General features: G+C 39.1%; 1 protein-coding gene across 1 annotated transcript in view; it reads right to left on the bottom strand.

Annotated features, from left to right (window-relative positions):
* Positions 1-202: 202 nt before the first annotated feature.
* FRMD4B (FERM domain containing 4B) overlaps positions 203-17,156 on the bottom strand; it is a 236,970-nt gene continuing 220,016 nt past the window's right edge. The window contains exons 20-23 of the mRNA XM_011971028.1: positions 13,681-13,800; positions 11,984-12,795; positions 7,629-7,761; positions 203-3,441 (exon numbers count right to left, since the gene is read on the bottom strand). Of these exons, the coding sequence (XP_011826418.1) occupies positions 3,321-3,441; positions 7,629-7,761; positions 11,984-12,795; positions 13,681-13,800 (1,186 nt within the window). The 3' untranslated portion in view covers positions 203-3,320. The remainder of the gene's footprint in view (positions 3,442-7,628; positions 7,762-11,983; positions 12,796-13,680; positions 13,801-17,156) is intronic.

The raw sequence follows: 17,156 nt of genomic DNA on the forward strand, positions 1-17,156 counted from the left end.
TAGGTACACAATGGATTGGAAATTTTAAAAATTGGTCTTTCACTACTGATAGTTTGAGAAGCACTACTCTAGGAAATAATCTAAACTTGCCTATTGTACTGAAGAAAGTCATTCTTCTAGTTCTGGAAGCTCTTTAAGGACTCACGTTTGTGGAAACTCTTTAGTCTGAGCCTTTGTTCCTAAGAACAGACCAAACTAATAGTTTAAAACAATTCTGAAATCTTTATTTCTTATAATATTTAAGTTTTTGTGAATACAAGGAAGAATTTTGAAAAATTTTCTCAAATGTTGAAAAATAGACAAATATCAAGGAAGGTGAGGCAATTTAAAAAATCCACCTTGCTAAATAAACATACATCTTTATGAGGTAGTTCAGTATGTCTTGATACAGAGGCCTAAGATATATTAGGCAAAAAACAAAACAAACAAACAAAAAACTAAGTTGTAAAACTGTACTTGTAATATGCTGGACTTTTAAAAAGTTGCTATTTGCATAAAAAAATCCAAACAAATATACAGTAAATTAACTATCATATCTGAGAGTTAGTCTAATGGGCACGATTATGTTTTTGTTATGTACTATTTTGGTTTTGCATTTAAAATTTTTACCATGAGTATATGGTATTTTGTAATAAAAAAGAGGAAACTTACATGTTGAATAATGTACTTTTGTCACTTTTTGGCTTTTAATAAATAATGTAGTTTAATTGGTTTAACACCAATGTGGTTGAGAAATGTTTTTCAAAAGAGACGAAGAAATCCATGCAATAGGATTGCTGAGCTTCCATTTCTTTCTTCCTTTTTTTTCCCCCTCTTGAGACAAGGTCTGGCTCTATTGCCCAGGCTGGAATGCAGTGACATGATCCTGGCTCGCTGCAACCTCCGCCTCCTAGGCTCAAGCCATCCTCACAGCTCAGTCTCCCAAGTAGCTAAGATTACAGGCACACATCACCACAACTGGCTAATATTTGTATTTTCATAGAGATGGGGTTTCACCATGTTGCCCAGGCTGGTCTTGAACTCTTGAGCTCAAGCAATCCTCCCACCTCGGCCTCCCAAAGTGCTGGGATTACAGGTGTGAGCCACCATGCCTGGCCCTGAGCTTCCATTTCTATACCATCTTTTCCTCTTTGGGAGCCAAGTAATACTTGCCCTTTCAAGGCATACTTGCAATTGTAATCATACCATTTCTGGAACAGAAAAATGTTATTTTATGCAAGATACATGTATGGAAATATTAAGGTCTCCCTATATTTCATTTCCACTCCCTTCTCTGCATTATGTAGGATTAAAGGATGTCAGAGAACTAATTTCTTGAATTTAGAAGACCTGTTTGCCAGTCTGTGAAATGAGTATAAATTACCTGCTACAAATAAACAACATTCCCAAGATGAAAAAACCTAAAAATTCTCATCAGTCATCCTCAGTGAGACAAACTACTGTATTTCATCAATTCTAAGGCAACTTTATTGTAAGACACAGCATTATTTTTTAATGTATTATTAAGAAAAAACTGCCAATTCAAGTAGAATATGCCGTCAATCAAAAGATGAACCCTGTTTTCAAATGTAAATATTTAAAAATGTACAACCTGGAATTAATAAAATATGGTAATACTATAACTAAAAATCCGAAATTTTGCCTAGTATGATTACTTGAAGTAGAACACTGCGACCTGCTTCACATGAAGCCCTGACATAAATGGAAGAATACGTAAACATTTTCAGTAGCACACCTTTCGTTTATTGACCTATGTAAAAAAATAATAGGTCTTGAAAAGTCAGAACAATAAAAGAATATGCAAAAGGGTTATTTCTGTTTCTAGAAGGCTATACAAATATGCAAAAAAGGAATAAGTTATTTTTTTGCTTGTTTTTCCAAAATTTTTCCCCAAACTTCATTTCTAATTATACAAATGACTAAGGACCAGTTTAACAAATCATTTTTATGTATATATTACATGCTTTGGAATATAGATAGAAAATGTTCCAAAAAAGTTGTTCAGAAACTTTTCTATTCACAATATGAACAAGAAACTTGTATAAAAGAGGGGGGAAAGGAGCACCTTTTATGGAATTTTGAAACAAAGATGACAAAAAAGATCAAACTGGAATATGGAAATAATTTGCTTTAAAAAACAAACAAACAAAACCCTACAATAAACCATAGCTAATTAGTTCTTCCCAGGAAAGTATGAGGTAGTTTTAGCCTCATAATTAAATCCACTGCAGCTTGGAGTTTTTTGTCGTTGTTGCTGTTGTTGTTTTTTAACGTTAACCTTGTTTTTGTCACTTGGTGACTTGGAACTACTTGTGGAATCCAGACTTGTTTAATTTTCTAATGTTCACCATTTTAAGGCACGCAATTCATCTAAAATGACGTGGCTTTTTTTTTTTTCTTCTGTTGTTTTGGATGCCTTCTGTATCATCTTAAAATACTTTTACAAACTGATAATTATAAAAACTTTCCATATTAAGTCTGCCACTTCAAATGACAGCCGAGTTGGAGAATTACCAGCCAGAACAATAGCTCATCATGCAATTAGTGGAGAAAGGAAAAAGGAGCTCAATGATATTGTACCTTAGAACATTCTCCAAGCAGACTTTGTCAATTATTCAGTGGGCTGCTTCATTTTCCCCAATCTGCTACCATAAGTTATATTACAGGATGCTATGGTAATAAGTTTTTCCAGAACCCATTTTATGGTACTTATGAAAAACACCGCTCTTTATAATATCCTAAAAAACATTTACACTCATTCAGAACTTCATGAAAATCCAGCTTCAAGTAATTTTCCAATACTGTATAAATTGTCCATGTCTGTGTACAAAGAGCATGTTATTCTTCGTCAGCTCGCGAATTCAAACTCTGTGAGGTGAGCAATGACTCCGGAGCTTCTGGTTCCCTTTCTCTCATCCTGCTGAATTGTGCTCTGAGATTTCCCCTGTCTTTATTGCCATGGGACATCCTGAACGCCCTTTCATGGTTTTGAGGTTTGCCTTTAACATCTTTTATTCCCTTAAAAAGTGCTTGCTATTGATGAAGGCTTCACACTGAGTCCTCTCTTGGCAGTACTTCAACACGTGGGCAGACCCTGCAGTTAGGTTAGTGCCTAGAGTTTGAAAGGCCAAATCCTCCTTCAGGGGCTTTGTGGGGCTTCATGTGTGATTCACTGATTCACTTCCAGGGCAACTAAGTCTTCTCTTCAACCTATGATGTCTTTAGGTTTCTAAAACGAACATCCTCTCGGAAGACGAATACGATTTGCAAGGCACACTAGTGTGAGAACGCAGTGCTTGGTCAAGAGGTCCAACTGCAGTTCAGACTAATGTTCCAGGCTTTGAATCTTCATGCCAAAAGAGTCTCTGCTCACTACTCTCCAGGCTGTCTTCCAGCCGGTTTCCATCTGTACCATCCAGTTGACTGATTTCTGTGTATTGTCTGTTAAAGAAAACCAGAAAAGTTACTACTTGTGGCCATAATTTTGTCCCCACAGCACAAAGACTACTACATTTAAAGAAGTTAGTAGGAAGCACTATTAAGAAAAATTTCCCAAAATGTAGAGATAAGGCAAAGGAGAAGGATGACTGCATGTTCTTTCAGTGTCAAACCGGAGCATTGTTTAACAGGCCCATAAAAAAGATTATTTAATTCTCTGGAAAGACATACCTTTGTTTAACTTGTATTTACCATTGATCAGGACCCAGATTGTATTAAGTTACATGTTAACTTGTAGATTTTTGTCTCAAAGCAATACAAATAACTTGTCTAGTGAAAAAGATTCTGGTTACAGTTTTATTGCCCTATAGGACATTAACTGGTTTTTATCTCATTTAGTAGTCTTTTCCAACATTCTCTCTTTCAGTGTCTTGAATTCTCTTTGAACCAGCTTTATCATTCTGCTAGTTCACTTATCAATGAGTTCAATAAATCTTTGGCCCATGCCCATTTTTATTTGTGTGACAGTTATATTTTTAACTTTTTAAAAAGTATATTCTGACAATCACATTTTAAGTATTCTTCAAATTAAGGGAATATGCTAGATGCTTTCCTCAGGGACAAAATAATACATTCAGAAGGTGGCAGGGGCACATAGGAACATACATGATATCTCTAGGGCTTACGGGTCAGGCATAATTGGAAGTGACCCAGGAAACAGCATCACATTAAAAAATCATAGGCATATTCAGATGGCAATTCCAAGTGAGAGCATCCTATCATACAAACCATTCTGATAAGCAAAACCGCATTATTGTCACGGTAGGTTAAGAGAGATTAGATGGTTAGTTGATTTCTTTTTTATTTTACATTCCAAAGTATTTTAGTAAAGGTGATTTTTTTTTAAAAGTCTTTGGAAGAAGAGCTTTGGAAATAAAGGTTTTTAGTGTTTTCATGTAACATAAAAAACAAAGGCAGATTTCATAATTTCACACATCAGTCAGTGCAAGCAAAACTCCTGCTATGCAAGAAGCAACACACAGATTAGAGGTACTGTACTTACTACAGCTGGCTACACTTAGCAAAACAGAATTTACAACTGATCTCATTTCTGGAGACACAACCATTCTTGGGGATAGAAGCCCTTGGTTTTGCCTAGTAATAGAGTTAGATAGGAAAGGGGAAAGGGAATGGAAAATAGGAGGTGAAAGAAAAAAAGTTATTTGGAAATACAGTTTGCAGCAGTAGAGCCAAGAATTTCACTGTATTATGTACTAGGTAGCTTCAACATTTCTACTTTGGAAAGTTTATGCTAATGACAATTATGCCAATTGTACTAGAAAAAAAATTTATTGGTAAAAATTAGTACCTTTCTATAATTTTAAGACCTGGATACTCTAGGGCAAAGGATCTTTAAATCATATACACTTTATTTTAAAAAACAACAAAACACTAATATATTGCTATGCATTTCAAATCTTTGGCTTAAGGGAAAAATCTAGTTTTTCATTTTTATCTTAAAACCTAATTCCCTCTTATTTTAAAAATCATGTTTTCATAAAAACAATGTACAGAATTTTAGAGCAAATTTCTAAATCTTTATGAATGATTGTTACTATCCTTGCCTTGTTAATAGGTTAAGCTAAACTGATCAGACTGTATCCTAAAAAGAACCCTAAATAAACAAATGGATGGGAATAAGCACTTCCGTATCTCTGTGGCCATAAGAGCAAAGTGGCAAATCTTTCTGGAAAGCAAGAGCTTTAAAAAATACACTTTTCAATTTAATCCACTAACTCTAGTTATTGGAATGTATCCTATGAAAATAATCTGGGATTCAGACACATATTTTGGACAAAGATGTTAACAGCTGCAATACTGGGCTGGGCGCCGTGGTTCACTCCTGTAATCCTAGCACTTTGGGAGGCTGAGGAGGGCAGATCACGAGGTCAGGAGTTCAAGACCAGCCTGGCCAACATGGCAAAACCCCGTCTCTATTAAAAATACAAAAATTAGCCAGACATGGTGGTACGTGCCTGTAATCTCAGCTACTTGGGAGGCTTAGGCAGGAGAATCACTTGAACCTGGGTGGCAGAGGTTGCAGTGAGCTGAGATCACACCACTGTACTCCAACCCGGGCAACACAACAAGGCTCCATCTTGGGAAAGAAAAAAAGTAAAAATAGCTGCCGTACTTTAATAAGAAAAAGAAAAATCTAAAAGCCTCTCAAAAAAAAAAACTTCAAAAAATGAGGAGCTGCTAAGTAAATTAGGGTTCATTTGAGGGGAATATCATCTTAGTCATATAAAATAAGGTTTAAAGAGTTTTAAAACAAACGGGAACATGGTTATGTTATGATGTTAAGTTTTTTAAAACATGGAGATGTAGAATTTCATGTACAACATAAGATATAAAACTGTATGTACAATATCATTCCATGTTACATGGACAGAGAAAAATGGGGAAAATATGCCAAAATGTTAAGAGCTGCTATCTCTGGATGGTGGAATTATGGCTAATTTATTTCCTACTTATTTATCTCTTTATTATAAAATTTCCACCATGAGCTCATATATGCATACGCATACACAAACAAACAATAGGGATTTTTAAATAGCTTCTAATTTCCTGTATGTTATGCCCCCTCTGATCCCCTATCAAGCCATCTTGGGCTGTCTGATACATATGAGCAGACTTTGTAAAAACAGATTTTCTCTAAAAATGCTTAACACTCCCTGAGTCCAATGACAGTAGTGTTAAGGATATTAGAACTGCGTAATGCACCAAAAACTGTATTATCATTTCTGAGTCAACAAAAAGACAAGTAAAATTACACAAACATGAAAATAATTTGCAAATATATTATTAAAAAATGGTTAGAACTAAACTGAAAAGGTTTGGCCCAAATTTTAGACCAGTCATGTTGGTTCTTGCTCCTAACTCATTTTCAAACATTATTTACAGAAGTCCAAGCTATGTGACATCTTCTGAAGTATATTTTCATTACAATTCTATTTTGAGTATACCCTTTGTTTAACTGAGACAATTGGCTTAACATTTCAAGCCAAGAAAAACTCCCACTGAATGTGGAGGAAAAAAAAATAAGGCATTTGGGCCTGAATATTTCCAATTTGCTTGTAACAGTGAGTGCCTTGATAAGAAACCGCTAAATTCTCAAATTTACCAGCATAGAAACCTTTATAAGTTGTAGTCTGTATAAGTCTTCTGTGCCTGAAGCAATATAACTTAAAGAAATCAAAATTACACATTCTAAAAAAACAGAAAATGTCCTACTTCTTGGTACCATGGGTGTGGATTATCTTTTGTGGGAAAGTAAAAGGGACAAATGACCTCTTCAAACTTAATTCCTATGGATAACAAGAATTTTTTAAAAAAGCAATTCAGAGTCTGCAATTAAAAAAAAAATCAATTTTAACAAATTGCTCTTGTACATTTCCTCTAATGTTTACAAAGAACTACTTTTACAGACAAACAGGACAGCTGGCTGTGTCTGTTGCTTCATAACAAACATAGGATCAGATAAAAAAGGCAGCAAATGTTTGAAATCCAGCCTACCAACTGTCTAAGGAACCTTGGTACAAACAGCCTTTCCTGGAGTAGAGAGATTTTTCCTGCAAGGTTTCAAAAGAGACTTAAATGGACTTATCACTAATAGGATTTCAAGTACCATAATTTTTTTAAAAAGCTTCGGACTCAGAATTCAATGTACACACTAAAGAACAGAACGCGTTAGATATCTTAAAGGCCAGATATTTTTGGCTTTGGTGTCTGTGCAAGTAGTTCTTTGTAAACCTTAGAGGAAATATACAAGAATTCAATGTAATACTGAAGAACAGGGTCAAATTTGAATGAGTTAGATTAGGGGTTAGCAAACTTTTTCTTAAAGGCCAGACACTTTTTGGCTATGGTGGCCAGATATTTTTGGCTTTGGTGCAGCTACTGAGCTCTGCCCTCATAGTGCAAAAACAGCCATAGAGAACATGTAAGTGAATGAGTGTGGCTATTCTCCAATGAAACGTTATTTACCAAAACAGGTGGCAGCTGGATTTGGCCCACAGGCCATAGTTTGCCAACCCCTGAACTAGATTATCTGACGTTTGTAAATTAGGATCCTTGAATTCTTTTGAATTGGAACAGGCTCCTAGGATTTTCAAGCACCGCCTCCTCACCTGCTTGGAGAGGGTAAAGGATTATAGACATTGCCATAGCAGCTGGTGTAAGAAGAATGTGCTGGAGTCTCATAATCCGACAGCCCTATGGTTAACTGGGTCCTCCAGTTCCCAGAAGCATTTGTAGAAGACACTGGAAATAAAAATGGAAAAAGATAAAATTAATGGAGATATTAAAAGTGAAAAATTGTTAAGGTCATTCAGATGAACACTGCAATCAGCTTTGTCAGAGATTTAAGAGGGTTTGAAGTAACAGAGTTCCTATTCCAATTTAGTGAATTCCTGGCTATGTGACCTTAGGCAAGTAGTTTATCCTCTTTAAGCCTCAGTTTCCTCATGTATAGAGTAGGGATAATAATATTAATATATTCTGTATGGGTATGATGCCAGGATTAAAGTAATTATGAAAATCTTTAGCACTATACTTGATACAGAGTAAGCACTCAATAAATGATAACTATTAATATTATTATTGAGAATAAGATTAATTGAAAGATAAATTTGTCAATTCAAAAAATAATTTAGGTTGGGGTCAGGCACAGTGGCTCAAGCCTGTAATCCCAGCACTTTGGCAGGCCGAGGCGGGAGGACTACTTGAAGCTAAGAGTTCGAGACCAGCCTGGCCGATATGGTGAAACCCTGTCTCTACCAAAAAATACAAAAATTAGCCGGGCATGGTGGTGCATGGCTATAATCCCAGCAACTCAGGAGACTGAGACAGGAGAATTGCTTGAGCCCGGGAAGTGGAAATTGCAGTGAACCAAGATCACGCCACTGTACTCCAGCCTTGGTGACAGAGTGAGACTCTGTCTCAAAATAAATAAATAAATAAAAATAACAAAAATCATTTTAGGTCAGGCTCAGTGGCAAAAGTCTGTAATCCCAACACTTTGGGAAGTCAAGGTGGGAGGATCGCTTGAGCCCCTGAGTTCAAGGCCAGCCTCAGCAACATGGCAAAACCCCATCTCTGCAAAAAAATACAAAAATTAGCCTAGCGTGGTGGTGCACACCTGTAGTCCCAGCTACTTGGGTAGCTGACATGGGAGATCACTCAAGCCTGGGAAGTCAAGGCTACAGTGAGCCATGTTTGCACCACTGCACTCCAGCCTGGGCCACCAAGCGAGATCCTATCCCCAAAAAGAAAATAATAATAATACATAAATAATTTTTAAAATAACTGGAAAGACAAGCAAGAAAACAATTCTCATATATTGCGAGAATCTTCCCATTCATGCTATGGTGTTATAAAGGTGAGATGATGATTCTGGGTTTGTCAGAGGCCTTGGAGGAAATGTGTTCCATAAGTTGACGTATTGAGACTTGACTATTCTTCAGCCAAAGACAACACTGGCCACTAGCAAGATCGAGGCTATTTTTTGTCTTAAAAAAGTGTGTGTATGGGGCGTGGGGTCGGGGAGGTGAGGTGGTAACTAGCACAGGAAGGAATTCAGGAAGAAGGGATTTAGTTCTACAGAGGAACTGAACTGGAACAAGACAAGGGCATAATTTGGGAGCAAAGCCCAGCAAATGCCTCATCACTGGGTGTTTGTTGTCCTCTCTATAAAACCAGTTCTGCTCCATGCCTAGGATGGACAAGGTAACCACAACGCCATGATGCTCGTCCAAGACTCAGAAACCAGCACTGCTCTTTTCTATCTCTTTTCCATTTCCTGCTTCTGGCTTCAGACCTACTCCTCGTCTCTCTCGTCCCCACAAAGTGCCTGTGATCACTATAGGACAAACACATTTCAAAATTCATCTGTGGCCCTGGATGTCATGAGGTTTTGACTAACTGATGTTAACACTCTCAGTTTGAGCTTCCAAGCCATTTCTGAACTGTAAATCAGAGGCTCTGAGCCTTGGTGGTTAAGATGTCAGAGCTAGGGGGCTGGGTGTGATGGCTCAAGGTTGTAATCCCAGCACTTTGGGATGCGGAGGTGGAAAGATCACTTGTGGCTAGGGGTTGGAGACCAGCCTGGGAAACAGAGCCCAGTCTCTACAAAAAAAAATAAAATCAGCCAGGCATGGTGGTGCGTACTTGTAGTCCTAGCTACTTGGGAGGCTGAGGCGGGAGGATCTTGAGCCAAGGAGTTTGAGACTGAGTGAGCTATAATGGTGTCACTGCACTCTAACGTGGTTGACAGACTGAGACTCTGCCTCTTTAAAAAAGAAAAGAAAAAAAAAAAAAAGCTGAGCTAGGATAGATCCCCACCCCACCACTTAGTAGCTTCTGGGCTTGGGTTATTTAAACTCTGTAGCCAGAGTTGCCTAAGCTGCAAAATTAGGATAGTAACAATAAGCATAACAATAGCAATCACTATATAGAACTGTTGCATACATTAAATAGGAGACTGCACGTAATGTGCTGAATGTGCACGGCATCTAGTAAGCTGCCAACAAATAGTAGTTGTCATTACTAAAACTGAGTCCACCGAGAGAGCCTTCAGGTGGCTGGAAGGGACTACAAACCTAGGACTAATCTAGCAAATAACTGGAAATTTATCTCTTCATGAGAATGATGCCTGCCTGTTGTAATACATTTCTGCAGTTATAAAGTGGAGACAGAAATGAGGGGAATTCCAGAAGGGATTTCTGGGAGCACTGATTCCATCCCTGTAGTTCTTTAAAGAGTGATGCCTTTTGGTCTGTGGGGCCACATCTTGCTACTGTCAGCAAAGCTCACACCAGGTCTGAAACAGGAAGCTTCACTTCCATCTCACCTTTACTAAGCTAACAGTCAGGAATGTTGAGGTTCCTCAGTTACACCTGCTTCCCCTGGGTGCCACCCCAGTCCCGTGCCGCAGTGACCATCCACACGCATCTCAGCCCTCCTTGCTTGGTTTTTCCCTTATAGTACTCTGCCCATCCTGCCCAGGTTTGACCTATGAAAGTTTCTCACATCTTGAACTTTAAGAGGAAGAAAGGTGTTTTCTAGGTCAGAGCCATAAATAAGAAATAATTACAGAAGCCCTTTCATATGTTAGATGTGGTAATAGATGGGACATCCCTAGTAGAAGTCCAAAGTCCTGCACAAATAGGAGAAAACTTGAACCCAAATAGAAATCTCCATGGAAACGCCTCTTGTCAACAAGTATATGAAACTTTTACAGGTGTAGTTTTCACTTGACTATTATGCAATGACTCAGGAATCCTTATACTATGTCTCACTAAGGTGTCATGCTAATAAGGGAGAAGGCGAGACTCACAACCTATAGGTTTTCTGGCAGTTTGAGACTTTCTCAGAGTTTTAAATCATTTCTCAGAGTTTTAAAATTGCTTAATTTTTAAACATTCTTCTGGCTGCTGACTCTGAGTTCATCGTGACCAGGAACTAGTTCAACACTGGGTCCTCCACATTTTGAATGTGCCTGCTCATTTGCTGAATAAATAAAACCACACACAGAGCCTCCCCTATCTTCTATTTCTCTACTTAAAGTACCTAGCACAACTGGGAGTAGACAGGAAGTCCTCCACAAATGTTAGCAGAGTTAGGGGCCAAAGTCAATATCAAGGGTAAAAAGGAAACAGCTCTAATCAAAATTATCTTTGAAAATCCCTTAAGTCAACCATAACATAGGTATATATGAATACTGAATTACAATATGCATGGCCAGGCACTGTGGCTCTTGCATGTAATCCCAACACTTTGGAAGGCCAAGGCAGGAGGGTTGCTTGAGGCCAGGAGTTTGAGACCAGACTGGGCAACATAGCAAGACCCGACCTAAGCCCTGTTTCTACCAAAAAAAAAAGCAAATTACTTAGAACAGGGCTTAATCAATGCCAGGTCCTATCAGGATTCTCATGAGCCTTATGCAGGCATCTGAGCATTCAAAACAGTCCTTAGATGATTGAATCTTGGTGGTGAACAACAATGGATGTATAATTCTAATGTTTTCTGCTTACCTGAGGGTTTATTCTTTAAAAATATCAAACCTCAATGACGTGAACACATTTAAGAGATGTGCCTGTCAATGTAAATCCTAAAAAGATAAAGCAAGTGAAACCCCTAACACATTCCAGCCTGGGCAACAGAGCGAGACTCTGTCTCGAAAAAAAAAAAAACCAACAACAAAAGAAACACCTAACGCAGGGCAGCACAGAGAGCAAGTGCTCAATCAATATTTGCTGGATTTGAATCTACAGTTTGCTTCATTAGACTCGTGTACCGAGTTCTTTGGAGAGCTGGAAAGAACTGTTTTTAAGTTGGAAATTCTTATTGTGGGGTTCTACCACCGAATGGTTGCCATTCTTTTGACCTTGGGTACTGGTCTCATGATCCGTGAAGCGGTTCTGGGTGGGCAGGAAACATGATGTAAATAAAATCCAGGTGTCGTGTGTTTTTACAGTATTCTCACCTGAAGAGTAGGAGGATGCACGACTGCTTGGAGAACAAGGTACTTGCAGCCCCGCAAACCCCAGGCATCTCTGTGATCCCCTGTCTGAGTCAAAGCTGGTCTGCAGGCTGTGCCCCTGATCCTTCTGCCCAGTGGCCCGCTGGTACCAGCCACGCAAGTGCTCGGCGACTAAGGCCTTGTGGATGTTTTTGGTGATGTGCTCCGATTTTGCGGCAGCCTTTCTTGGCAGCCGTAGAGTTGCATATGGGTTATGGGGTACCCGGTCAACCTCGTCTTCGTGAAAGGATCTGCTGTAGTCCCTCTGGCGCTCATATCCATAGTGGGCTGAGGACCGGTAGGAAGGGTTGACACTATACTGTCCCTCGGTGTCATTCTCATAGACATAACTACCACTGTAATAAAAGTCACACTCTGCATAGGGCGTGTACCCGGCAATGTAGTAACTGGAAGACGGTGGCTCCTGACTCTTTGAGTAGACACCATTCCTCAAACTATCCTTTTGTGCTAGGTTGGGCATGCTTCCTGAATTTGAAGTAGAAACATTCTGTTTCTTTGACCTCCTCCGACCCCTGGTGCGAGTGTCCAGGGTCTGGGTGGTGTAATAGGGGCCTGTAACTGGTGTCACACAGTAATACTCTGTGCTTGATTGGCTTGTATAAGAAGACCCGTCATCGAGGATTTCTGTGCTGCTGCTTCTTTGGGATTTGGAGAGGGAGAAAAATGGCTTATCGCTGTCCATCTCGGAGAGCAGGTGGGACTGGGACTCCAGGCTTCCACTCCGCTGGCGGCAGTGCTGAGAGGAAGATTCGGGTCTGAAAGAGGAGAAAGGCAAATTTGTCAACACCAAGAAGAAAAGGAGGACCCAAATAGGAAAAAAGAATACCATGCTGAATGACTGAACAGCTCGTGAATCGCAATAGGACTTTGAAGGTTGCCAAAGCTGACGGCACAACAGAACCCATTTGTTCACCAAATCTATTGGCTCACATGTAAATTCATTACCATAGTCAAAATGAGAAAAGAACCAGGTTCTGTTAGTTCCACAAGCGAAATCCTTCCTTAAGGGTAGGGAAAGACATAGACTGAGGATGCACAGTTTGCATCAGAGCCTGGAAAAAAAAAAACAAAACCAAAAAAAATCCAACGTGTCTTTGGAGGGTCCTGTCTTCCTAGAGGATATGAAGACATGGTACATTCAAGTGGAGGTCAGGGGTGTCTGGGCTGAGTCATGGCACTGCTATTTCCCAGCTGTATGAGCTCAGGCCAGATATTTAACCTCTCCGAATCTTGCTTACTCCTTTGTAAGATGATGATGAAAACAATATCTAATATCTACCTCACAAAAGGCTTGCTGTAGGGACTAAATAATCCAGTGCATATAAAACATTTAGCACAGCACTCACAAACATTTCCAAATGGTGCTATTGTTACTAACTTCATCCTCACCATTGAATAATGAATGGTAATATGTGACTGGGGAAATTAAGGTACTAAAAATCTAATGTATATTTGAACAAGTCAAATACATTTTCTTTGCCAACATATTTGAAACCATAAGTTAGCAGAAAATGTAAAACCATAAAACAAGGTCCTGCTATAGAAAGTCACTTGAAATGATTAAAAAACACAACAAAGCAAGACAGAACCTCAAAGCAAAAATCAACACAGCTAAAGCAATGAGAATGAAGCTCTCTTACTCCAAGTGGCTGCTGCTGTAGGCGTTTCGGGTAAGAACTGGCGTGGTGGGCATGCTTCGTCCGCCCTGGGGCCGCCTCTCCAGAGTTTTGTAAGGGCTGCTGTGTGTCGACAGCATTTCTCTGTGATGAGAAAAAGAATTCAGGAAATGATGAGTCTCTCAACATCTCTGGCAAACTTGTCATAAGCAGATAGGAAACTTACTAGAAGCCCCAGGAAAGGGAAAATAGGGAGAAAGATAGGAAGGGCGTCTTTGTGGTTCACTAAACCACCAGGACACTTCCTGGTCTGTTCTAGATGAGTTTCAGGGGAAGCATATATGGTCTGACTTTCTGAGTCACAAATATGTAGGGAAAGAAAGGACTTTTAATAAAGAGTACACTGAATAAAAAGACTCAAAGCAACTAGAGCTGTTTATGTAGGCACCTGAACATTCAAAACAGTCCTTAGATGATCAAATCTTGGTGGTGAACAGGGATGGATGTATAATTCAGTTCACTCCTTTTTTGTAAACAGTCTAGAATACTAAATAGTTATTGGCTTTGTGGGCCAGATGGTGTCTATAGCGACTACTCAACTCTGCCATTGCAGTGCAAAAGCAGCCATGGATAATATGTAAGAGAATGGGTGTGGCCGTGTTCCAAGAAAATGACCTATGGATGCTAAATTTCGTATCATTTTTACATGTCATAAAATATTGCTTTTGATCCCTCCACCACCAGCTACCTAAAAATATAAAAACCATTATTAGCTCATGGGCTACACAAAAACAGCAGGATGGATTTGGCCACTGGGCTGTTGTTTGCTGGTCCCTGGACTAAGAGCAACATCCTTAAATCACTATGTCTACTTCCCAGCACAGTGACAACACAATTTGAAGTTAATTTTTTCTTTTTTCTTTTTTTTTTTTTTTTTTGAGATGGAGTCTCGCTCTATCCCCCAGGTTGGAGTGCAGTGGCGCGATCTCAGCTCACCGCAAGCTCTGCCCCCCGGGTTCATGCCATTCTCCTGCCTCAGCCTCCTGAGTAGCTGGGACTATAGGCACCTGCCACCACACTTGGCTAATTTTTTTGTATTTTTAGTTGAGACAGGGATTCACCATGTTAGCCAGGATGGAAGTTAATTTTTTTTAACTAAAAGTAATTTTGATCAAATTTTACTTACTACAAAAGCAAGTCTAAGTTCATTGGAGAAAACTTTAAAAATACAGATAAAAAGAAAAATTTAAATGTCTATAATCTTTTTTTAGATGGAGTCTCACTCTGTCACCCAGACCTGAGGAGAGTGGCGTGATCTTGGCTCACTGCAACCTCCGGCTCCTGGGTTCAAGTGATCCTCCCGCCTCAGCCTCCCAAGTAGCTGGAATTACAGGTGTGCACCACCATGCCTGGCTAATCTTTTGTTTGTTTGTTTTTGTATTTTTAGTAGAGACGGGGTTTCACCATGTTGGCCAGGCTGTTTTCGAACTCCTGACCTCAAGTAATCTGCACCGCTCAGCCTCCCAAAGTGCTGGGATTACAGGCGCTCTGAGCCACCGCCTACATAATCTGATACCTTATATATAGCCAGTCAACACTAACTGTTTACAGATTATTTTTCCTAAGCACATAAACTTATAAGCATGTATCTATATATAAACATATGTATTTATTTTTTAACAAGAAAACATGAGATTTACTATATATTCTTTTTCAACACTCATTTTTTAAAAAGTTAAGTTGTATCTAACATTTTATGTTGCTTAATATTTGTCTACAGTGTTATTTTAATGACTGCATAGCATTTTATTGTATGGATTTACCATAATTATGTACTTTGTTTTCAATTTGCCATTAGTGTAAGCAAGGTTATAACGAGTATCCTACATGTAGTTAGTTGATTCGGTAGTAAAATTCCTAAACGAAATTGCTGGATCAAAGAGCAAGTCCATCGTAAGTGACTGGAGATGTGGGTACAATAATTTTTAAGACAATGATTCCCAGCTATAATTCTTCCTTTTGCTGAAATAGCTTTGTTTTCCCTAACGTAAGAAGCTCACTTGTCTCATGTTATCCAACAGGACTTTCTGCAGTGATGAAAATGTTCTGTGTCTGTTCTGACCAATATGATAGCCACTAGCCACATGTGGTTGCTGAGCATTTGAATTGTGGCTAGCATGACTGAGGCCCCAAATTTTAAATTTTATTTACTTTTAATTAAACTGGCTAGCACAGCTGTAGCTCCTTGGATCTCTTACCATTTCAGGCAAAAGTTCCTAAATGCGAATCCACAAACTGGGCTGATATGTGATAAAGTTTTCACTGGCCTTTAACAAATTAGAAATACAACAATGTGGCCAGGTGCGGTGGCTCACACCTGTAATCACAGCACTTTGGGAGGCCGACGTGGGCGGATCACGAGGTCAGGAGATCAAGACCATCCTGGCTAATACAGTGAAACATCGTCTCTACTAAAAATACAAAAAAATCAGCCGGGCATGGTGGCGGGTGCCTGTAGTCCCAGCTACTCGGGAGCCAGAGGCAGGAGAATGGCATGAACCTGGGAGGCGGAGCTTGCAGTGAGCTGAGATCCCACCACTGCACTCCAGCCTGGGTGGCTGAGTGAGACTCCATCTCAAAAAATAAAAAAATAACATAAAATAAAATAAAATAAATAAAATAAAATAGAAATATAACAATGTGTAGGTTATATTTTCATAAGTCACAATTTATCCAACTTGAATAATCTAATAATCTACCTTGATTTTGAGAATAATTTCCTTTATTTAAATTTTTTTGATTTTTATTTTTGGCCCTTGTAGAGCAAATACTTCCCATCTTTGCTGAGATGCGGTATAACATATTCAGTGAAATCAGATCGCAAGCTTTGGATCCTGCCAAGTTCTAGGCTACCTAGGTTCAAACCTTGATTCCCATGTTTACTAGCTGATGAACCCAAAGAAGTTATTCACGGTCCCTGGCCCTCAGTGTGCTTATCTGTAAAGGGTAATGACAGTAGTAACACTATCAGGGTTGTCATGAAGTTTAAATTCATTAATAAATTACCTAGGAAAAACATAAACAGTATCTGGGACACAGTAAGTACTCAATAGTGGCCAGGCGCAGTGACTTATGCCTGTAATCCTAGCACTTTGCAAGGCCGAAGTGGGCGGATGACCTGAGGTCAGGAGTTCAAGACCATCCTGGCCAACATGATGAAACTCTATTTCTACTAAAAATACAAAAATTAGCCAGGTGTGGTGGCGGGCGTCTGAGTCCCAGCTACTTGGGAGGCTGAGGGGGGAGAATCGCTTGAACCCGAAAGGCAAAGGTTGCAGTGAGCCAAGATGGCGCCACTGCACTCCAGCCTGGGCGACAGAGCGAGACTCTGTCTTGGGGGAAAAAAAAAAAAAAGTAAGTGCTCAATAGAAATGTTATATGAAGTTAATATAACATGAAATTAACATTACATTAAGTGAAATGTTAACTTCATTTGATTA

This window comes from Mandrillus leucophaeus, unplaced genomic scaffold (assembly GCF_000951045.1).
Source record: "Mandrillus leucophaeus isolate KB7577 unplaced genomic scaffold, Mleu.le_1.0 Scaffold121, whole genome shotgun sequence".
Taxonomy (NCBI): Eukaryota; Metazoa; Chordata; class Mammalia; order Primates; family Cercopithecidae; genus Mandrillus; species Mandrillus leucophaeus.